Source organism: Cheilinus undulatus, linkage group 5 (assembly GCF_018320785.1).
Source record: "Cheilinus undulatus linkage group 5, ASM1832078v1, whole genome shotgun sequence".
Lineage (NCBI taxonomy): Eukaryota > Metazoa > Chordata > Actinopteri > Labriformes > Labridae > Cheilinus > Cheilinus undulatus.
In genome coordinates this window covers 33,777,709-33,801,336 of record NC_054869.1, presented here as the reverse complement: position 1 = coordinate 33,801,336, position 23,628 = coordinate 33,777,709, and the positions used below count along the sequence as shown (strand labels likewise).

The following is a 23,628-nucleotide window of genomic DNA, read 5'->3' as shown; positions in this document are numbered from 1 at the left end:
GCTTTCATTTAAAGTTAACATGCTGTGTTTTTGTTCATTGTGAGGTACATTTCAAGAATCTATCTCTCAAACTGAATTAGGGGCCATAAAAAAGCATCCTAACAGAGAGATCTGTACCAGAAAACAGTAAATTGAATCTCTCTGCTCTGGCCCAGAGCCAGGCAGCTGTGCTCTGAAGCATTTTATTATTTAAGTGGCTGTGGCTTCAGCTCATCCAACAAACAAACCTACACCATCCTACAGCAGATTTTGAAGCTTACTTTTAGAAACTTGCACACCCACTTTCACATCACAGGGACTCTAAGATTTGGCCTTTTATGCCATTATCTGGATAGGACAGCAGATAGGGTAAGACATAAGAGAGAGAGAGTTGGGAACTACAAGCAGGAAATAAGCCACAGTTCAGGCTGGGGCTGCACATTTGTAGGACCTCCAAACATGGGCCCTCACTAAACCACTAGGCCATATGTGCCTGATACAAACTAACTATAAAAATCACTTAATTATAGTAAAGTAGAAATAGGAATAATGATATTATTTTCCATTTTTTAACTAAAATCCAATGGCAAAACAGAGCTCTGGGAATTATGCTTATCTTATCTGAGTTTGTGTGCATCACAGGCATGACAGGCTCCAGCTGCTGTCTGTGGTGCTGATCAGATGCTGCTTTGAACAGCATCTTTATGGTGTTTTTCTGCATGGTGACATAAATGATCAGGAATGGTTCTGTGTATCTGTGCATGTTTGTGAAAATGAGTGTGCATCTCTGTGTGGGGCAAAAGGGAGGGCCCATCCTTGCTCCAGGGCCCAGCACAAAATTGGCACACAACCAGTGTGCACATTTGTTTAAAAGTACCTTTCACTTCTGAGAACTCTTTCCAGATTGAATTCTTGAAGGTAGTGGATAAGTGGCCCAAGGCAGCAGATCACTGCGCTCTCCAAAGATGCAACAGTCGACAAAGAGCGAGAGCCTGGAGGATACACATAGAGAAATGCCTTATGTTTATACAGAAAGCACAAACTCAGCCCTCAGATATAGCTATTCAATGAAAGAGCTGTTAATAAAAGATTAAACAGAAAAGAGACAAACGGAATACACACCTTTCTCCTGGGTGTGGCAGTAAAACGCTGTTACTGTGTTCATCGCCGAAGCAAACTCAAACTGAGAGCTGTCCCTCGTCTCGATTCTCACTCTGTCATCAGCCTGAGTGCTGGGGGAGAACGACATGAGAGCATCAGTTCAAGATGTAAGAGCACAAACTGTTGGAAACACAACATCTGATTTCTGCTGCAATTGTGTTTACAGCCATCTTTTTATTCAGCCAGACTCCATGAACACACAGGCAAAACAAACACACCATTTCCTGGTATCTCCCTGTAGCGCAGTCACATCTCCCCATCGCTCCATTCACTTTTCTCTGCATTGCTGCTTTCAAGGACTCGGTTGCTTTGTGTGCTCTGTTGTTGCCAGGGCAACCAAGGTAAACACGTGGCACTGGACACAGTGCTAGAGAATTTCCTTATTCTGTCTCCTAATGCTTAAACACACAAACATAAAAGAATCCTCATCTTCTTCCTCAGCTACTGGTCAGACTGAGAGTAAATACTGTATAAACCTAATCAATAGAAAGTGCTTTGGTTCCAGCATAACCATAACCATTTATCATATCTCCAGCTAACTCAGATTACTAGGTTTACAAGAACAGTGACAATCTCTGCTATTGATCTAGAGACAGGGTTGTGCAGGAAAGCATATCTACAAAGACCTGACAGGACCCTATGCTCTGAACATCAGTTTATGATGATATGGTCTGATGACAGGAGGACACCAGTAAAATAAGAAGCCATATACAAATGAAGAGTTTTGCTCATGTCAAATTGAAAGGGTAAAGTAGATAGATTTAATTACAACTGAAAAAAGATATTCTCTGATTGGTTATTCAAAAAACAGATGATGTTAGTTTTGATCGTTTTCATTCCAAAAAGTGTGGGGAATTTTGTGTTTTGTGGCTTTTACATGTCCAAAGAATCCAAAAATACCTTTTGAGAAGGAGTCGAAAGAAAGAAAGAAAGAAAGAAAGAAAGAAAGAAAGACCTTTAAACGAGAAATTATGTTAGCTTTAGGTTCTCATTAGGTAGTTGGATGTGTGTGTTGCACTATCATCACCAAAATTTCTTACAGTTACAGTTCTCTCCCTCAGAAATCAAGTCATGTGGACTTCATATGAATAAAGGAAAACAGGTAAGATTTATGTGTTGCCGTTGTACTTAATCCCTTTTCTCCAAAATGTACAGACTGGCAGACATTTCAAACAAACAAACCTTAAATAAAGATTGTTTTTATCACTTTACAGAGACTTTAAGTCAAACTGTGGAAACTCCTGGTCAATTATTATTCCAATACAAGTGAAAGTTGCTCGGTAAAATTATCACTTTAGTCAAAGTACTACAGTACTTGCTTTTAAAATATTCAGGTATTCAAGTAACCCAACACGCCAGCTGGATTTGTTTCACACATCCATCTGGTAAACCTTCCATAGATGGCATTTGGGAAAGCGCAGAGCAACAAAACATGTTAAGTCGTTGCCCCAAATCGAGATGCGCTGATATCGACGAGTAACCTCCATAGAGAGGTGCATAACACGAACCATGGCGACTGTAGACATGTCAGTACACAACTTCTGTCATTTTTGAAAGAAAAATCAACTCAGTGCTGTCCTTTGTTGTTCTTTTAACAAAGAAATGTTGTCAAGTTCTGGTAAAACTCATGCTTTAGCAGCATCCATGCTAATCTCTTGCCCCATTACTGCACCAGCCTCTTCTCTCTGCTTGCATACGTCATGACCCCACCGTGCCCGAAAGAACTGCCCCTCGACGCTGACTGGTCCTGTCACTTTCTAACCAGGCCCAAACCATTCAGACGGGAGCTTTGCAAGATGGATTTGCCAGTGAGAAACATGGAATCGGGCGAATCCATCTGCTTTGCAAAGTAAGTATTCAAGTGCATTTAAAAACATTTTCTGCAATCATAGCCCAAAGTCTACTTTAAAATGGATATGCTGCTCCTGCAGTCTGGAACCCTCTGCAGAAAAATGTATCTCTGGGGGAGCTGGTCTCCTTAAATTATTTAAAAAGTAGACTTAATGTCTTGGAGGAAGATACATCAGGTTGTAGATGTTTTAACTGATGACTTTCTGCTCTGTGACTCAGGAGTTGGTTGATGTTTGCAGTGCCTTTATGTTCAGTGTTTTATGTCTTTACCTCTGGCTAGGACACTCTTATAATGAGATTCTTGCATTTTCTGAATGCACAAGTACAGTTAAGAATATATGAGTATGTTCTAAAAACAGAGTGAATCATTTTTCATTTAAAACACCTCAAACATGAACTTAAGATAGAGCCATGGGTGTTCAAGTGGAGAATCATCATCCCTCTCTGCTGTAGCCGTCATTCTCACCACTAAATAAACTGCCTGGTCTGAGTGACATTAGCTCCACTTGCTCTACATTCAACCACAGAGTCGTACATACAGGTACAGCAGCGCAACTTAGACAACCCATACACAGAACTACACAGACGAAGCTTAGTGTCTCGTTACTGTCCATCACCATTTGGCAGCCAGGAATTTCTATATAAACTAACAGCAAACCATAAAATGTTGGTTGAGATTTTTCATCAAAATTCATGCTTATTAGCCTCCTGGTGGAAAAGATGGAAAGTCAAGGGACCATCAATGTCAGGAAGATGTATCCTTAGATGGCTGCAGATCTCTGCAAAATATTTTTGTAAACCATCACATAGATGTTGAGATATTTCTCTGCGTAAGAATAAAATTTAGCTTGCTGCTGATGCTGGGTGAAACATCAGAGCATTACCTCAGCCAGTCAGCAACAATAATCCTCAAAACAATCATGCCAACATCATGTCTGCTGTTTACAGTAATCAATGTATAAGCTGTTGATTTTTTCAGTACTGACACCAAAATTTAAATTCCACTTTCCTCCCCTATACATGGGATGCAGCACACTACTCATGTACATGCAAGTAAAAATCTATCACCACAGCTTTTTTTTGACAGGGGTTTCATAAGTGCAGGTTTGAAGAATCAGATTTGTTGATTTGAAAAAGCTCAGAGCCCTGCATTGATGATAATCAATCCAAAGATCGGAGAGCTAAAGGTCATGTCGCAGATGCTGTGACCCACAGATCAGGGGTTAATGTGCACAACAGATTAAAGGAGCTTGATTGGTATCTACTGCTGCAGGGTGAACACAGAGCTCTGAGAGCAGCCACTTAAATCCATCCTCTCATAAACAAATTATGTCTTGTGGTGTTCATTTGGGTTTATCCAGAGGCATGATTCTCGTCTCACCATGCACCCAGGATGTAATTAGGACTTAAGAAAGCACCATTCACTGATTTACAATGTTTGGAATAGCAAAGAAGTAAGAGCATTTGTGTTGACAGCGTCAGCCAGTGAGTTTCTCTGCCACTTTTATCCCCCTCTGATCTTGACTCATGACTACAGGCTGTGAATGAGTAAAACAACCAATAATACACCTGGCTACAACCAACCTCCCAGGGACTCATTACCTGCCACTCCATGGATACACATAAATCCTGTTACCAGGGGGTTTGCCTTGTCAGCCCACCCAGGAGACGCTGAGGCTACAGCGCTAACGTCAGCAATCACAAAAATCCTGTTTAAATGTTCATCTTAGGTCTTCTTGAGTTAGCATTCTTATTAGGTAGGAGGAGTAACATTAATGCTTTATATCAATAAAAAAATATTTCAGAATATGGGTAGTTTAGGAGTCATCTTTCTCCATGTGGGGGATCCTGATAGAAAAAAAACAATGATGAAGAAGAATACCATGGAAGGTTGCAAGCAGGAAGAATCTGCAGTGAGCCTAGTAGAGTGGAGTACTGTGTGCACTTATAAATGTGATGAATTTTCTGTCTGGGATTGACAGAGAAAGGTGTCCTGCACTTGTAAGATACAGGCTGCAAATTAAGGGGAGTCTTGTCTCCAAAGAGCACAACACTAGAGAGCAGTGCTGTTCAAACACAATAATTGGACTGGCCTTTACAGACCCATCTCTGCTATAATCACTCAACATGGGCGGCTGAAGAAAAGGAGAGGAAGGAGAAAGAAAAGACAAAAAGGCACGAATACAGATGAGTCCAATTTTCCAGGATGAAATTTAAACAAGGGGGGGAATGGAAATGAAAAGTGAAAATGACAAAAGTGAATGAATCGAGAAAGAGTCGAAGACAAAAGGAGGAAGACGGCAGCAGACATGCCTCCCATTTATCCAACCACATCCGTCTCTGATCAAATCGACTTGGCTCCCCTCCCACTCTCTCGTTTCATTTTCACAGCTTAATAAAATCACATGCAGACCCAGAGGAACCGTCCCTGCTGTGGCGAACACGCTGGGTGCAGACATTCAGCAACAGGTTCCTTAGATACATCAGTTCAAAGTCGGTGTTTTTTCAACTGTTAGTCAGCAGATAAACATACTTACTGTGTAACTCCTTTTGATCTTGCAGTTACAGCAGCCTGAATGCATTAAATGAAAGTCTGTATCTGCATCTGAGTCTGGCTTGAAGCTTGTTAGTCCGACATTAACGTTGACGACTCCCTGTTGTAGTTTGTGTGCTCATGCTGAGCTCATGATGATTTTACCACAGCCTAATGTCTTTAATAATTTTCACTGATGGCTGTAGCTTCACTGTGAAAACTTAGCTTTGTGTTAAAGGGAAAGTTCACATTCTTTCAAGTCCTTCTTTAAACAGCTTCTACATACACACGTGGTCAATAAAAGAGAACTTGCAAACTGTGCACATTCCTCTTTCTAATACGCTGCCCATTAAAAGACATTGTACAATGGAGGGCAAATTTTGTAAGACATATGTAACTTAGAAGGATTTACACTCAGGGCTGAACAAGTTGAGAAAATCATCTAATTGCAATAATTTTTTCTTCCAATACTGCGATTCGATGTACAATTATTTTTAAGTTCCTCGTATTTTAAACAAACACAAGCAATAAATCATTATATATTTTAGCCAGCATAATAATAGATTAAAATTGGGATGAGCATTTTGATTAAATATTAACTTGCAAGGATCTAAACTCAAATCGCAAATTTGATATGAATTGTGGTATTTAAGGGAAGTATTATTCTGCATTGGTTGAGTAAGAATATCAGATTAGGGTAGGCCATACTTGGTGGACCTTTGGGATGTCTAGCGCTGGGAACCAAGCTTGTGGTGCTACTTTCTATCTAGCATCCTTACTGCTTCTTATTTCTTTTTACCCCTGCTGTCGTACATTATCGCACTGTCTTCATCTCTTTATTCAACTATCAGCTTCTTTTTAGAGCACTATAGGGTAATGATTTTTTTTCAATTAAAATATTAATATTTAGTACAGGGTAACATATTGGCGTTTTTCTATCACCTACAACCATAATTAAAAATCAACAATCAGCCTGAGTCACTAAAATGAATTATATAGATATTTTTTTATTTATTGTAAAGTAAATATGATGTTCACTGTAAAACTAGAATTTATTTTCTACCTAGTTAAATCTCCTTTAGTTTGTCCTCTTAGGTTAGACAGAGTTTAATTCTGCTACGCAGGCCAAAGTGGGAATGAGGGAATGTTTTTATTTTGTCTATGTAAAGCACTTTGAGTTACGTTATGTATGAAAAGCGCTTTATAAATAAAGTTTGATTGATTGATTGAAAGTGATCAAGGTTTTTCTTAAATCACTTCAATGAGCCTGCATTGATTTCCTCATCCAGACTGAGCCCAGGAGCTCCATATAAGCAAGTGACCACTTGGTTCAGAATAAAATGAACTCAAGGCATACTTTCACAACTAAAACATTTGACTCTTCAGTAAGAACTTTTGCTTATGAGGTAAGTAGGTAGAGGCTGCCCCCTAGTGTCTAGATCGTGTATTACCTTGCATTGGAGATGCTCAGCAGAAGTTTGTGAGTTTGTTCTGAGAGGTCAGAAGGCACCAGGACTTCCACTGGGTTGATCTTTAGGACACGAGCCTCCAGCTCAGAGCGAGACTGACCATCGGGGAAACAGTCCAGTACTATGTCTCCTGTGCTGGGCTGAACCGCCTGAACATGCATGGAAAAATGCTTTGGAAAAAAGTACTGTTTTCTCAATTAATGTTCATTTTGAGATGAAAAGTGAGAATCCATATTAAGGATTAGAAAAGCACTCAGAGAGCGCAGACCTCTGCCATTAGCCCTATCTCCCAATAGTACAGAATCCTTAAAAAAAATTCCTGGATCCAGACGGTGATCCGGATCACTGCCAAAAATCTAATCAGGTCTTCCTTATGCCATTTCTGACATTTCCGGAAAATTTCATCTAAATCCATCCATAACTTTTTGAGTTATGTTGCTAACAAACAAACTAACAAACTAACAAACAAACTAACTAACAAACTAACAAACAAACCCTGCTAATCACATAACCTCCTTGACGGAGGTTAATAATGGATAATGCACCCTGATTATCAAACTCACCACCAGCCCTACAGTCAGCTGCTTCTTCAGTTTGTCCCAGTTCTCACTGATACACACCAGGAAGCTGTCAGGAGGGTCTGACACCACGTCACCACAGGCCCCCTCCTCCTCATTCCCCAGCCTGCAGACCGGGTTCACATCTCAGGAAACTGTCAAGGAAAATGTTTCAGACATACAAGGATGGAAAAATAACTTTTTAAGGACAAACAGGAACAGACATTGACAGCTTGTAAGGATACCCTCTCCAACCAGAGTCGACTTGGTGTAAAGAGCACTAAGCTGACGGCTGAACAGAGCATTCCTATTGGCTCCTGAGGCCTTAATTGCTGATGTCTCTGTCTGTTTTACCACGCCCACCTAAAAAAACAAAGAAAACAATTATAAGATAAATTCAAACATAAGTCGTAACAGTTTTTTAATAGGTACAGTGTTAATTCTCTTCACCTTGTGTCCATGGGACACCAGCCGTCTGACGTGAACAAACAGACGGTGCGCCGGGATGCTGCATGTCATAAAGTTATGATCCAGGTGACAGTAGATGTTCAGCTCCTTGGCTGCAATCTGTTCAAATATATACAGGCAACTTTTAGTGCTTCTCAATCTTTCCCTCCCTTCAAGACTTAAATAAAAATCTAACATTTTTACAACTTAAATATAAGGACTAAAATAAGAGCATGTTATTTTTTTTAAATAAAAAGCTGAAAAAGAAATATTTCTAACCCAAAAAGTTCAACTCAATAATGTTTTTAAAGATATTCTGTTACACTTTAACAATCACTATTAAATAACAAGAAAACATAGTAAACATGCTTGACAACTCTCAGCAAAAAAAATCCCAAAATAATCAAACAAACAAAAAGAGAGAATGCTTAAGTAATAGCAGGAGCACTGACTTAAAACATCCAGCAGAGCAATACAGGCTCCACTAGAGGTGATATATCTACAATTTAATCATCACTTACAACACTAAAAGAGCAGTATCTTAAACATAGTCTTGGTTCTCACCTCAGCATCATCTCCAAAGAACCTGTACTTGTACCCACACTCCACAGCCAACAGAGCATCTTTATGCTGCTGTTTTAACTGAATGACCTGCTGTTCCAGGGGAGTGTATATGCTCTTTGAGCGTCTGGAGAGGGCACTAGATTCTGACATGGGACTCGGTTCTGCACCTTTTCCTCCTGCTCTTCCTGGCTTAGCAAACTGAGAAAAGTGTGACATCTGCAAAAAGAAAAAATAACAAATACAAGTATTTCTCTTTTTGTTTTTTTTTTGTTTTATTTTCACTGAGAAAGGGACAGCTCCTAACTAAGTGCTTCTGCTCTCTAATTCTCATCATAGTTCTCCTTTCAGATGGATCTCTACATCGCTGGCTCCATCATTGATCCTGTTATTGACTTTGTTCCTGCCCTTCTTTTATTTTATTCTTAAATCTTGATGTTTGTACGTCAGTGTATGTTTGAGCTGTGTACGTTGCACTACTGCCCAAGGCAAATTTCCCCTCGGGGGCAATAAAGCATATCTGATCTTATCTTATCTTATCTCATCTTAACATCACGGGTCAAAGTCAGCCTTCATGGGGCTACCTTGCTCCTGGGCATCTTGGCAGGGCATTATTTGGCCTACGCTGTATACACTGGAGTCAGCATGATTGTAAAAGTCATTCAGCTCCTGTAAAACTTCATTTGGGGCTCATTAAACTTCAGTTCCTGACTTGCCAAGTTGACAAAATTTAATTAACATTTATGTACTAATATTCATATTTAATGTAGGCTTGTGTGTATTTGTTTAATAATTAATGTTTAATGTTTGTACATAGACAGCAAAGTTGTATTGTCATTAAACTCCTTGTATGTGTACACATACTGGGCCAATAAAACAAATTTTAGTCTCACATTACACAAAAGTTAATGTGGACTTTATGGTCAAAACCACATTAAATCATAATTTGGGTATCCACTTTTGGCAAATTTTAACTTAAAAGCCTTAGGTTGTAACCTTTTTGTGATGTCCAAGTAGACTGGCCAGGATTATTTCTGAGCAGAGATGCACCGATCATTAAAATTAGTGCTGACACCAATGCTTTGAATAGCACTGACACTGGTTCTTATGTTTTCCTCATCACTTTTTTGGTGTAATGCTCCTGTTATGGCAACATTTTTTTTATGTTTCACCATGAACGCTGATCAGAGTTTGTCTAACAGGTGATTCCTTCTGCCCAGTTACTAATATCTTAATTGATTCAGTAATTAGGTATACTAAATACCAGCATTATACTGATTAGAGTGAACAGATAAAGACTGGCTGGTAACAACTGATCATGCCATATTATTTGCCAGTGGTCAGTGTTTATCAACAAGGCCAATATCAGCCAATACTAAAACCACTGTATCTGTGCATCCCTAATAACTAATAACTTGTTGAAACAAATCAGCTAAAAGAACTTGGAAACTGAGACAATCTTATAATCTGATAATAGAGAGGGTGAAATATTAGGGCCAACATTTGTATTGGATACCTGTTTTGTAGCAGCCAACTCTGAACTCTCTAGTTCATTGTCCTCCTCTTCATCCTCATGTGTCTCCTCTCTCCTTGTCTGCTGGGGTCTGTGTTGATTGCTCTGTGGCTGTGAATAGTCCCGAGGAGGCCCAACACTGCTTCCTTGGTCACAGACTCCAATGCTTGAACTTCCTGTCCTCTTTTCATCCCTTTGAACATTGCTTTGCCCGACACGAAAACATTTCAGCTTTTCCAAGGTTGAGGCGCAGAGGCAGTCTGCCCCTTTGGGGGATGTCAGTGTTGTCTCTAAGGGGGGGATAAAGTTCATACATTTTGCAAAAATACATTCCCTACTCTTTATCACCTGAGCTGGACGCACTAGGAGATACATTACAATGCATTGTTTTAGGGACTGACATTGTGTCCTGTTAATTATACCACCTGGGGTTAAAATATTTTTGTTTTCATTTTAAAGAAAAAAAGCAGAGGATGGTCCATCTCAGACTACTCAAACACGCAGTATTACTGAAAAGTGAGAGACTACCATTTATTATTCACTTGTTTACCTTTATGGCTCTGAGATGAGGCAGTCTCACCAACTACCCCCTCCACTTTCTGGTCTTGGTGAGAAAGCTTGGCTCGCTTTGAAGGCAATTCCAAATCATCGTCAGGGGAAAGTTTCTGCTGCAGGATAAAGTTGTTTTAGGTTAAACATTTCGTTTTAGGTTGAGCATACATGATCTTAATGAGTTCTCGTAAGTGGTGTGTTCATTGATGGACACCTCACCTTGCCTCTTAAAAGCTGTGTCTCTGCAGGATTTGAGTTAATCCCACATTGAGTGTTGGGTGCACTGCTGCTGCTCAGTCCTCCAAAGTACCTGCTCATCAAGGTCTGAGTGGTGCCCGACTTCTTCTGAGACTTTGGCATGTTTAAATTCGCTTTTATATTAAATACATTATGATAAAACGTATGGAAATATGTGGCGGTAAGGAGCTAAGCAGGAAACTGAGAGCTAACGCAAGCCCGGCTTTTCAAAACATAGCGGCGCTTGTGCTGAGGTCACTCACAGGCGCGTAAATGACGCAACGAGCGTCCAGCCAATCAGGAGATGAGAGCATTTCCGGTTACATTAATGTGTTAAATCGCTTGTGATGGCAATTTGGTCAACATTTTGCCGTTTTTCATGCACCTTGTCGAATTTTGAGTGTCGTCTACTGGTGCTCTAGTCAATCGTTGTATGTATATTTTTAATATCTGCTAGTCACTCTGAGACGCAGGGTTTGGGTCTTTTCTTTTGACACTCTATTTCAAATAGTTGAATTATGAAACTTTTTAGTTTTTTTCAATTTCACTGAGGTTCCACGGGTGTTTTGATGTAACCTGTGGTTGACTTTGAGCCCAATGGTTGTCATAGTTACAACTGCTGCTGAAAACAGAAAGAGGACACATTTTTACTCCAGAGTTCATATTATTTGTTATAATGTCGTGTTGAACTCATGACCTATAATTTTTAATTTAGAAGTTTAACTTAACAAAGAGGCTTTCGTGAGAACAGCAACCGTCCGTTACTTTTAGCTGTTAAAACTGCATAGCACATGGCTAAAAGCCGCCCGATAGCAGGGTGGGTTGTTGGACCGTTTCACTGAGCATAACAGTGTGCAACAGTTAAATAATTAACATTTTTTCCCAACTCTATAGAGCTGATTAAGATACAATAAGAGTATTATTTATTATTACAGAGTCACATGCTTCTGTATCATATAATGTGTCACAGGAAATGTTTGAGATAGGTGTCTGCTCCCTTGTCTGACACATGCCAAACTGATGTGACTGTCTTACGAAAGTAGCAGGAGGTCAGAGGTTCAACAGTCACTTTTTCCATCTAAGTTGAAATTTCCCAATTCAGTACATGCCTTCCCATGACTTAGTTAAACTGTTGAGAAGTAAATGACCTGAGTAAGAGCTGCTTCGTTGCTGAAATAATGTATTTTGAAAGCAAAGAGAAGGAAGTGAAAGTGCTTTTCCGTAACATGTCTAGACAGCGCAGCAATTCTTTTTAAAAGTGCATGCATGTGGGTTATTAATCCCCTTTTTCTGCCACAAAACAGCATTATGTTTTCTTTCTTCACTTCCCATTAAAGTAGTTAGCTTCCTGTGGGATAAATGAGGTCACTTTAGTGCCGATATTATTCAGGTCACTTGGTAGGAGGCTTTGTGAGGAAATGCAAATGTTCAAGTTCTGAGAGAAGTCTGAGGAGAGGATGGGCTGAGAGAGGACGACTTCTCTTTCCTCTCACTGGGCTGATCAACAACAATCTGGTTTTCTCTCTGTTCACCATGAAGCTTTATGGCGCTCTGATTGTGCTTCTGACTTTGTCTACAGGTAAGAACAGATTTACTGTTAGCAATAGATTCCAAGTTAACAGTTTTAACTCAGAGAGATGTGTGTCAGAAAGTAAAAACAATTCCCTTCTAGTGATTTGTTGATGTCTATACATTTTGATTAAGTTTATATGTAAATGATTTCATGTTCTGGTGAAGTACATCTTAAGAAACAGAATAAGGAATTTGGTCTAGCGTCAAAAGAAGTCCATGGTTAAATGTTACTTAATGTCTCCTTATCACATTTTATTCTTGCTTCTTATTTACCATGCTTCACTTTAGTAAGATAATGCTTTTTATTTTAATCGTGCCATAATAAAGTGAATTGTATTGTATTAGACTTAACTTTCACTTTTCTACTTGGCCTCCCATAGACAAAAGCAACCCAAAAACAGTGAAATACCTATATTATGGCAACTTGAAAAGGCTAATGAAATACTTCAGATATATCTTTAGATATACATATTTCAAGTTAAAATTTAAAAAATACACAATTCATAAGTCCTCAGGCTAAACATGAATGTTCCTTTTTCCACTGCCTATTGGTTTCAGTTCACTCAGCTCAATTTTGACTTCCTGTGAAACTGCTAAACTGCAAAACAACTAAAATAGAACCTTCAGTAAAAGCCTGTTTAATGGAAAAGATTGTGTGGTATAGGGTGTGTCTTGAACTTCTGTGCTTTGTGTCTCTGTTAAGCATGTGGATTAAGATGCTACACATGCACTGCCACTGAGCCTAGATCCTGCACTGACACCAAATCTTGTCCAGTCATCTTCAATCGATGCTTCTCTCTCAAAGTAGACGGTGAGTTCTTCTTTCAATGTACATTACACTTTTAAACAATAACGGTTAGCTCATTCCAAGCACAATTTATAACAGTTTACAAGAATTAATGGAGTCGCCTGCAGCTGCTGTAAACACAAAACCATAAAGCAACTGGCAATCAAACCTACATGTTGTCTGCAGTTAGCTCAAGGCTTACACTATAAAAGCCAACAATAGACTTTACATTGAACCCTATAAGCCTGGAAAGTAGGGAAAAAGCCCCAAAACACTAACACAAATGAGAATAAGTTAATGTGGGTCAACTTACAAAATATAGAAGGTAAATCAACAGAATTCATTGGGCTGTTTCTTCTTCTTAGAGCATTTCCTTCCTTCACCTCCTCAATTTGCACATTGTGGAGACAACATCGGCTCATGTTTAGTCAAAACATAGACGATTTCTATACATTGGGATAGCACAAATTTGAATTTCATCAATGGGAATCAAGTCAACTTTAGAATCATCGCTGTTGCGAATGACAGCTTGCCTGTGGATCACATCATCAAATAGCTGATAAAACATATTTCTGTTCAAATCTGTGTGAGTGATTGGTGTCTGAAAGTTTCCCTTTGTGTTTTGCAGGCTACGACATGGTCACAAAGGGCTGCCAAACCAGCATGGCATGCATAGGTGCCGTGTCGTGCTGTGAGGGGGACTTGTGTAACAGTGCTGTACCAGCTGGTCCCAGTGTCCTCTTGTTGCTTGTGTCCTCAGCCATCATCACTCTGTTTCTTTAAGGCTGTGGGATTTTCTTATTTTTATGCTGTTTTTGACCCAATTTGTACAACTGCAGAGGTATAAAGACATAAAAATATTAATAAACTCTGTCAAAGTAAAATGCCTCACCTTATGCACAGATTTTACATCTAGATTACTTTTTTTTACATGGATTGAGAGCGGACTTTGTAATGGGGTTTAAGTCACTGTCACCTTGTAAAAAATAATTTTCTTTTAATAGGGACGCACTGGGTTACAATAAAAGAAACATAACTACTGATGAACCTGTAACATGTTTCAGTGATTTAGGCTGTTTATGAAGTGTTGCAGCTACTTTGATAGCATCCAGATTAGTAATTTGGCTTGCTTGTTTTTTAATTTCACCAAAAGGGATTATGTTTACATGAGAGCAGGGGTGGAAAGTATCTAAATACATTTACTCAGATTACTGTAATTGAATAGGGTCTTGGGTTACTTGTTTACATGTTTAAACCACTTTACTCAAGTAGCTTTAACCAGAGTAACTGTACTTTCACTTGAGTACAATGGTCTTGTACTTTTCCACTTCTGTTGACTACACTGTAGCACAAGGCAAAAGAATTATTCCATATCACATCCTAAAACAGCAAAAACTTGAGTGTTGACAGTGATGATCCACCAGTGTTACTTCAACTCTGTAAAAAGTGTTTATAGGCATGTTTTATGTGTGTTTTGTTGTATTTGGAAGTTCCCTGTTGTACAGTGGTCCCTGCTGGGCTCCTCCTCATATTTCTGGTGGATTGTTGTTGTTTTTGATGTGAGGCACATTTGCACCATGAGTGACATTATCCACTCAGTTAGATTTAAGGTGCTGCTTAAGGTTGCATATTGTATATTCTTCAATGGTATGCACTGCCTTCCTATGAGGTTAAGTCTGCTTTGTTTTTACTAGAGGAGACACTTTTTCTACTGCAGCTCAGTCATATTGTAAAACAGTAAATACTTTAAAAGTGTAGTTACGTATATGTAGTGGGGTCTAATACAAACATTTTTAAAGTGTTGAATTTAACTCTATAAGAGTGTAATCAATACTTTAATTTTTGTTGTGTATTTTACGCTATTCTAGAGGTGTGACTTTACCTGAAAAAGCTGGTTGGCGCTCCAGTCCCTTGTTGTTCTTGCTAATAAGGAAAAAATTATATTTTACTGTACAACTTCTCAGTAGGTACTTACTAAAGTAAACTTAAATTAAGTACTATTTTACTTTTACTTGAGTAGACTTATAGACCAGCACTTTTACTTAAGTAAATCTTAACCAGAGAAACTGTACTTTTACTTATGAACAATAGTTGTGTACTTTTTACACACCTGCTTGAGAGGCTGTTTACATATAGATATGTCTGTATCCTGGTTTGCAGGTCAGCATGGTAGCACTTTGTCAATCATTGGTACCACTCCCAGTCATCAGTCCGGCATCAATCATTATTTACTACAACATTAACATAATGCTTCATTGATAAAAGCTCATTAACAGTGTTAGGAAGAGGTTTACTGAGGCAACTAATCAATTGGGGAGTAGAGTGAAAAGAGGAGTTGCCCCCTGCTGTCCATCAGACAGAATGCAAGTGAAAAGTATTTTCCTGATTATTGGTGTAAAGTGCCATCAAAGGTGATACTTGTAAGTGGACCTGTTATGATGTTGGCACAGTTTGGTTTTTGAGAACACCTTTTGAGAGAATATTTGGTGAAAACTTTAGTAGGTAGTGGACAAAGAAACAAAGTCTCACAATAAAAACGAGGCTATTATAGAAGTTTTGTGAGTTCAGTCTGCTACCATTTAATTACACTATTCAGTTCTTTTTGGCTAACATTAGTGTAACTTATTGTCGTCATGTGTTAGTTCATTTGTGACTCTTTCATAGGCTGGTAGAGTTGAAATATGTGAGTCAGTGAACAGAATTCTCTCTCTCTCTAATTAGATTAGGGCAAGGATTACATTAAGCCGCTCAGTGACAAAATGGCCATGGGAATTCTGAAAAATGAATCTTGCTAAAATGTGAACTCCATGCAAATGAAAATTTCAACAAATGGATACATAACATTTCACCATACTTAACAGAGTCACCTGCAGTTGCTTTGAACAAAGTCAACACAGCAGGTTTTATGTAATTAACACAATACTTGCACTGTAACAAGAAACAGACTTAACATTGAGTCCCAGTAAGTTTAGAAAGTAAGTGGGCGCCAATAAAATACATGCATAGTTCATGCAAAGGTAAGGCACCATGAGGATTTAGAAAACAAAACCACCTGACATGATTTTGACTGTGTCGGTTGGGCTGCTTTCTTCCAAAGTACACCGCTCAAAAAAATTAAGGGAACACTTAAATAACACATCCAAGATCTCGATGAATGAAATATTCCAGTTTAGAATCTTTATTCATTATATAGTGGAATGCATTAAGAGCAAAATAACATAAGAGTGATCAATGGAACCGAAATCATTGACCCATGGAGGACTGGATTCAGAATCACACTCAAAATAAAAGTGGAAAAATCAGATGACAGACTGATCCAACTTCTGTGAAATTCCTCAAGACAACTCAAAATGAGGCTCAGTGGTATGTATGGCCTCCGTATGCCTGTATGCACTCCCTACAATGTCAGGCATGCTCCTGATGAGATGACGGATGGTCTCCTAAGGGATCTCCTCCCAGACCTGGATCAGGGCATCAGTCAGCTGGACAGTCTGTGCTGCAGCGTGGCAGTGGTGGAAGGAAAGAGACATGATATCTCAGAGGTGCTTGATTGGATTTAGGTCTGGGGAATGGGCAGGCCAATCCATAGCCTCAATGCCTTTGCCATGGGACTGCTGACACACTCCAGCCACATAAGGCCGAGCATTGTCACGCATCAGAAGGAACCCAGGGCCCACTGCACCAGCATAAGGTCTGACAATGGGTCTGAGGACCTCATCCCAGTAATTAATTGCACTCAGAAGAGCACAGGGCACCTATGGCGAATCTGACAATCAATCAATCAAGAACTTTATTTGTCCCCAGTAGGGGCGATTCAGTGTGCAAAAATATGGGGAGCATAAGAAACATACAAGCCACATAAAACACGTAAGAATACATACATTGTTCTTTGGCCAATCAGGCTGCATGGTGCTGGACTGTGAGCACAGGCCCTCCTTGTGGATGTCTGGCCCTCATACGGCCCTCATGGAATCTGTTCCTGACAGTCTGAGCAGCAACATGTACATTAGTGGCCTGCTAGACGTAATTTTGTAGGGCTCTGGCAGTGCTTCTCCTGTTCCTCCTTGCACAGAGGAGCAAATAGTAGTCCTGCTGCTGGGTTGTTGCTCTCCTACAGTGCCCCCCGCCCCTGTCTCCTGGTGTACTGGCCTGTCTCCTACAACAGTGCATGGTGAATGACAGAATGTCTGTGGTCAAAGTTTTTGATTTTCTTCACAATGAAAGCAGATATGTACCCACACAGGAAGTCATTGAAATTTAGTTTGAGACAAAAATTCAAACTGAAATAAAAACAGTTTTGAATGAAAAAGGGTTTAATTGCCAATGTGATAACAGGTGTTTAATCAGGATTAACTACAGAAATTCTGAAGTAATATTGCATTATTGCTATAAGTAAGTCAAAATCTGTTGTCACAAATTTAAAAAACACCAGCAGTGCAAAGGTATCGACACATTGTCCTTCATCACTATGCATGTATTTACTAAATTGTCATTGTCTCTTCTGTTGTCGCCAGTAAACATTTACTTTGGTTGAACAAACAACAGAAAGATATGTGATCAAAGGTGTTGAAACTTCCAGGGAAAGAAGTTTAAGTTCAAAGAAGTGAACAAATATGATGGTCAGATGAAGGTAAACAGTGAAGAAAGCAAAGCACTGGAGCAATTCCCATTCGGCTGCCTTTAAATGATTACTTTTCACCACAGGGGTCCCCAAAGAAATCAATACAGAGATCTGTAAGATAATACAGTACACAAGCCATCTGGAAAAACCATCATGACATTCTTGAACAATTAATTTTTTTTTTTAATACTTTATCAACACTTTTGGGAGAAAAAAATGTGGAGTTTGTAAGGCAATAAGTGATGACTTACGTTGTGTATATCCTAATATTTAGTTTGCAAAAATCCATGTTTTCCCACATTCCTTGGCTGTTTGCTTCATCTCGTTCATGTACAAACTAGTGAATTCCTATGATACAAACAGTCTTTCAGATTAACATTTGAAGAAGAAAATATTATTTCTGCAAAATTAATAAACTACAGGTAAAGACATGAATGTACAATATTTATGGCTGAACTAATATTGTAACCAAGTGGATCTACGAAATAATTTTAAAATCTGCAAATAATTTTCTACATCAAAATCTGGTCTTCCCTTTTTGTTCTTCCCAGCTGACATAGAGATTCACATATGGCACAGTCCACCAGAGACAAAATATAGAGAAAAACTCAAAAAGTTAAGAGTGTACAGTCAAAATACTGAGGGAAAAAAGTACAGAATAGTATTGGGAATGACCAGAAAACAATAGTCTAAACATGTGGGGAAGAAAGTTGAAGTGTGTGTTAAAGAAAAAAAGATGTAATACTGAGTAAAGTAAAAATTTGGGAAATACTATGAACGCAAAGAATTAAAAGTTGAACAAAACAAAAATGTTAAGGAAAGAGAGTGAAAATATCCAGATAAAAGTTAAAAAGAAATATAAAGAATAAAGAGAAAATGAGATGAAATCCAAATTTTAAAAAAGTAAAAATGTCCAAGAGTCAAAATGTAATTAAAAAATCACAATCTTAAGCCATAAATGTCAAAATGCTCAGAAAAAAATAAATACAATTTTGACAAAAAAGAGTGGTCAAAATGATGAGGGGAAAAAGCAAAAAGCTGAAATGAAAGTGAAAAAATGTGAAAAGTAAATTATGTTAAGAAATACTAATTGTTTCAAGAATAAAAAATCAAAACATTAAGAGGAAAACATAGAGACAAAAAGGTCTAGATGTGAGGTGTTCAAGCCTAAAAAATTCACAATTTGGTAAATGAAAGTCAAATTGTTGAGAAAAAAGTCAAGTCAGGTTCATTTATATGGCGCATTTCAGCATCAAGGCAATTCAAAGTGCTTCACACCAGACATTAAACACAATGACAAAGGGAAAAAGAAACAAATCAAAAATATTTAGTTGAAAAAATGTCAACATGTTGAGGGGAAAAGGTTGTAATGTGAAAAAGACAAAATGTGGAGAAACTATCAAAATGTCAAGAATGTGAAGTCAAAATGTTGAGGATAAAAGACAAAAAACTGAGGGGAAAAGTCTAAACATGCAGAAAAAGAGTTTTAATGTGAGGAGAGATTGAGAAATGGAATTGTGATGAAATTAAAGTTAAAATGTTGAGGAAAAGAGAAAATGTTTTCATGCCTTAGCCCATTCCTCTTCTGTACGTTTCTCTGACTGTCTGGATCAATCCTGTGTGACCTTCCCCATGTTGTGTGTTCCCTCATATTGCTTTGCTAAAGCCTTCCTTCCTCAGGATTTTTTTAGTGTGTGACGTTAACCTGAATTTTTGAACCATTGTTTTTTTTTGCCTGCTCTTTATTAACTCGTTTGCCCAGTAGATTGCCTATGTACTGATTATTACAATCTACTATTTGATTGCATCCTCTGTTTGAGCTGGGCATTTTTGAGTCCTGCAGTCTTTGTGGTTCTACAAATTCATCCTCAGCAAAAATGTCTTTTACAGACCCCCTCAGTCATATTTTTACTTTCCCCATATCATGAGCATAATGATTGGGAAGAACAGCCAGCAAAAGGAACTTCAAGATACCTAGTGATGCCAAAAACCTTAAGTTCTTCAGGTGGAGTTTATGGAGGTAAAAAGTTATAGCACTATGACAGGTTAGCCTATATTTAACAAGGAAGCTGCATTAAGATATAAATTAATAATTAGGCTACACTGATATTTATAAGAGTTATCTATTTTTTTGTTTGTTTGTTTGTTGTTTCCATATCATGTTTTTATTTTTCAACATTTAATTTAAAATCTTTAATTTATCAGAGATTAATGAACCCCAGTGTTTTTCAGGTGTTTTTCATTTGAACATGTTCAATAGTAAACATTTTCTAAGGGTCAATATTGCCTTTGGTGTTTCTTCCAGAGGAGATAAACTGGTTTGGCTGAGGCACTGTTAACCTTCCCAAATCAAATAAAGAGCAGACAAAATATTTTAAGTTCAGTTTAAAGAGACAGAAGGTTTCAGTCCTAAATGTGACCTGTAACCCCAAAAAATAATCAAATAATCACTGGTATAAAAAAAAAAAAAAAAAACAACAGTTTTTTAATGTCACCAGTCATATTCCTTCAGGTGATAATAGTTTAGAAATCAGAACAGACATCCTATCCTAATCCACTTCCAAAGTTGATTTTAAGCTTAAATTTTTAATATTTGCAGACATGACTGTATCCACGTGGCTGTCTCAGGGATTGTTTACTCATATTTCCTTAGTGAGGAGGAGGCTTTGTGAGGAAGGGGAGCTGTCACGTTTTTTTTTTAGGAAGACTGAGAAGCTGAGGTATAAAAGGAATCCTGTGGAGCAGTCGTCCAGTTTTCCTCTACAACTGTTAATGACAAGTCAGTTTCTGTCTTTATCATGCAGCTTTATGGAGCTTTGGTCCTATTTTTGACTCTGTCCATAGGTAAGAAAAACAACTGTTTTATGGACTTTTGCTTTAAGGTAAAATCTTTATGTGTGCAAAAGGTGAAAAACTGATTTTTTTTCCTTTCAGTGAATAATTCTGTGAATAATTATTGTTCACCGTGTGTGATGGCTTTCTGTGTTTCTGTGTAGCATATGGACTGAAGTGCCACATCTGCCAACCAGGAAATCCAGTCTGCCCTGCCTTGGACTGCCCTCCTGGAACTGACCGCTGTTTCACCAACAATGTGTTAGGTGAGTGTTTTTTTTTCCACTTCTTTAGGTTTAACAACAAGACATGTTTAGGATCATGTAAACTGTATTACTGCTCCAAGCCTCTGATGGTTATGACAGTCAGAGGAACCAAGATTATCAAAACTAACAAAAAAAATATACAGTGCGTAACAAATTTATTAGACCACCCTAACCCAAGTAAGGTTTATACCACAGCTGCCCTAAATTAAGAGCATTGGTAATTACCAAAATCATTTTTTATGTTTCTGCAATGGTTAATACACCAATATGTAGAAGCTCTTTAACCCAAGTGATATCTTTAATGCTAAAATATAATTATTTTTGTTATCCATTAATTTTCAAATTTACTGATTTACAAAAAAAAACTGAAAAAATTGTAACGCACATTAATATTTCTTGATTAATATGTCAAATTGTAGTTATTTACTTGCATTCCTGAACAGAAAAATGAGTTTTAGTGGTTGAATGTTATGCTTGATTCATTTCTGACTTCTCAGAGAAGCCCAGTGAGCCGGCTCAAATTTGGGTGAATTCAGTTTGAAATTCCTCATTCCTGTTCAAAATGATAAAACGTGGAGAGCTCACTGAAAATGAAAGAGTCCACATTAAAGCACTTCATGATGCTGGATGGTCTTTGAGACAAATGACAGGTGGTCTAATTAATTTGTTAAGCACTGTATATCTCAAAAACATTTGGTTACTAATGAAAGCTGGGCTTTAGAAAAAAGCAATAAAAACTGTTTTTAGAGATTACAAACCTAAAATAAAATTATATACAAAATATCTTTGTCTTTATTAACTTGATTTATGTCTTACATGGCAAATAATTTTATATCTGTTTTGTAAAAATATTTAATATTTCTTCCAGGGTTTTGTCTGTTGCAATTCAACACCTCAGTAGCCTTTGAATCCTTTTTGATGCATTTATCTTATTCAACCAATGCATTTTCTGGCCTTTTTGGTTCTCACCGTATCGTAACATTAAAGAGGGGGTATTATGCCTTTTTTCAAGGCTTTACACATCTCTCTGATACCCACGTAGTAGCTTCACATGGTTTACAGCTCAAAAAACCCTTATTTTAACCTCCATCTGAAACGCCTTATTTTCGCTGCTGTGTCTTTAACACCCCCTGGACCTGCTTTCCTCTGATTGGCCGATTTTCCGGAGGCTGGCCGGCAGCAGGATTCAGGGTTTTGTGCCTGACCCCTCCAATGTGGCTATCTTGCTATGCTAGTACTTGTAAACTTTGAATGAACCTGTCCAACTGAGTAAAATATGGCGAATTTTGATATACGTCCGTACGTGTTAGACCCGGAGTCTGATCCTGATAGTTTGGAGAGAGAGGGGGAAGAAAACCAGCAGCAGCGAAGGATAGAGCAGGACGTATCTGTTTGGTAAGCGTTTAATTACTGTGTTACCAAATGGCTAAATGGCTTAAAGGCATTGTGGGGGCGGTCTGTTCTGCTTTGCTGGCAGCACGGACAAACCAGTCAGGAGATCCTAATGCGATGACCTCATCAGTTTGCTCCAACAAAATCTCGTCTCGGGAAGCTCTCGGAGAGATTCCCAATGAACCATTTTCATCAGTTTACACTCTTACTCCAAGATTTCTGCCACATACATTTATCTTGCGGTTTGAAAATTTACATGCGTGAGGTATGGACACCCAACATTTTTTTTTAGTAGGTAATCTGAGCTCTTTACTGTTATGTCATGCAGGTGTTGTCTCCAAGGGCTGCATCTTCAAAGATGGATGTATAGCCCCCTTAACATGCTGCGAGGGTGACTCCTGTAACAGCGGCACACCCTCTGGTTCTGGCGTCCTACCTGGTGCTGACGTCTTACCCATCGGATCCATTTTTCCTTTTGGCTCTGCTGTCACACCCACTTGTTCCCTCGTCCTCATCCTGTTGATCACAACAGCCATCTTCACTCTCTTTCTCTGAGGCTCTGAAAATCTTACAAGATAAAAAACACATTTTAATCCTGTTTTGTCCTAAATGATTTATGAAACTCCACATTTCACCTTAACCCTTGGAGTTCCACTGGCTATTTTGCCATTTTGTTAATTTTCTTTCGAAAAAATAAACCACTTAGAAGACGTATACCATGCTCATGTTTGGTATAATCTTTTTCAACACTACCTCAACTTTATAAAATGAAAGCTTTTTTAAAGTTTAATTTACTGTATTAGATAAGGTCTCCAAAAAACACAACATTCCACAAAAATTGATTTTTAAATTTTTTTATTTAAAACAATATATTGTCATATTTAAAAAGAAATTACAGTATGCTGAAACTATGTAAATATACCAGTGCCAGCCCTGTAAAAAAGGTCCACTGTCCCCTATGTGTCATACATTTTTATATCTAATTAAAATGATCATATTTCCTGTTTTGCTTGGCCTATTGACATCAAACAAAAACTAAAAGCTTAAAACCATGCTTTCCACAGGAAGTGATTGCAATGCAAAATGTGGCTGTTTTCATGCTGTCATGTCACAAAAGTGGCGCATGATGAAATCACACAGGTGTGACCATTGACCCCTAGGAGCTACCATTAACAGAAATACCATCTTTAATCGAAGGCCCTCACAGGAGAGAAGAAAGAGTTGCAAATAAAATATTCAGAGGAATAAAAAACAATATTAACTAGACTCAAGAGATTCCAGACATTTAAGTTCATTGT

General features: G+C 38.2%; 2 protein-coding genes across 4 annotated transcripts in view; one reads left to right on the top strand and one right to left on the bottom strand.

Annotated features, from left to right (window-relative positions):
• The window catches only part of msh3 (mutS homolog 3 (E. coli)), an 82,578-nt gene extending 71,470 nt beyond the window's left edge, over window positions 1–11,108 (bottom strand). Inside the window, exons 1-10 of one of the 2 annotated variants that reach the window (XM_041788210.1) lie at window positions 10,843–11,108; window positions 10,622–10,739; window positions 10,075–10,361; window positions 8,562–8,777; window positions 8,001–8,117; window positions 7,796–7,913; window positions 7,557–7,696; window positions 6,976–7,142; window positions 1,102–1,211; window positions 857–971 (exon numbers count right to left, since the gene is read on the bottom strand). In XM_041788210.1, the coding sequence (XP_041644144.1) occupies window positions 857–971; window positions 1,102–1,211; window positions 6,976–7,142; window positions 7,557–7,696; window positions 7,796–7,913; window positions 8,001–8,117; window positions 8,562–8,777; window positions 10,075–10,361; window positions 10,622–10,739; window positions 10,843–10,983 (1,529 nt within the window). In that variant the 5' untranslated portion in view covers window positions 10,984–11,108. The remainder of the gene's footprint in view (window positions 1–856; window positions 972–1,101; window positions 1,212–6,975; window positions 7,143–7,556; window positions 7,697–7,795; window positions 7,914–8,000; window positions 8,118–8,561; window positions 8,778–10,074; window positions 10,362–10,621; window positions 10,740–10,842) is intronic. The other variant, XM_041788211.1, reaches the window with a different exon arrangement.
• A 68-nt stretch (window positions 11,109–11,176) lies between these two features.
• LOC121510244 (lymphocyte antigen 6G-like) lies at window positions 11,177–14,262 on the top strand. 2 transcript variants are annotated; one of them, XM_041788213.1, is made up of 4 exons: window positions 11,177–11,291; window positions 12,251–12,439; window positions 13,136–13,243; window positions 13,848–14,262. In XM_041788213.1, exons 2-4 carry the CDS (start codon window positions 12,394–12,396, stop codon window positions 14,000–14,002), a joined length of 309 nt encoding a protein of 102 aa, XP_041644147.1. In that variant the 5' UTR covers window positions 11,177–11,291; window positions 12,251–12,393; the 3' UTR covers window positions 14,003–14,262. The 2 variants fall into 2 exon arrangements, with proteins under 2 accessions (XP_041644147.1, XP_041644146.1); XM_041788212.1 differs by lacking the exon at window positions 11,177–11,291 and having other exon boundaries at window positions 11,860–12,439.
• The last annotated feature ends 9,366 nt before the right edge of the window (window positions 14,263–23,628 follow it).

Excerpts from the sequence above, each read along its gene's own strand:
- LOC121510244 (XM_041788213.1), top strand. The coding sequence starts at position 12,394 with ATGAAGCTTTATGGCGCTCTGATTGTGCTTCTGACTTTGTCTACAG. Across the intron at positions 12,440-13,135 it reads GCTTCTGACTTTGTCTACAG|CATGTGGATTAAGATGCTAC; the intron begins GTAAGAACAGAT and ends GTCTCTGTTAAG. Across the intron at positions 13,244-13,847 it reads CTTCTCTCTCAAAGTAGACG|GCTACGACATGGTCACAAAG; the intron begins GTGAGTTCTTCT and ends TGTGTTTTGCAG.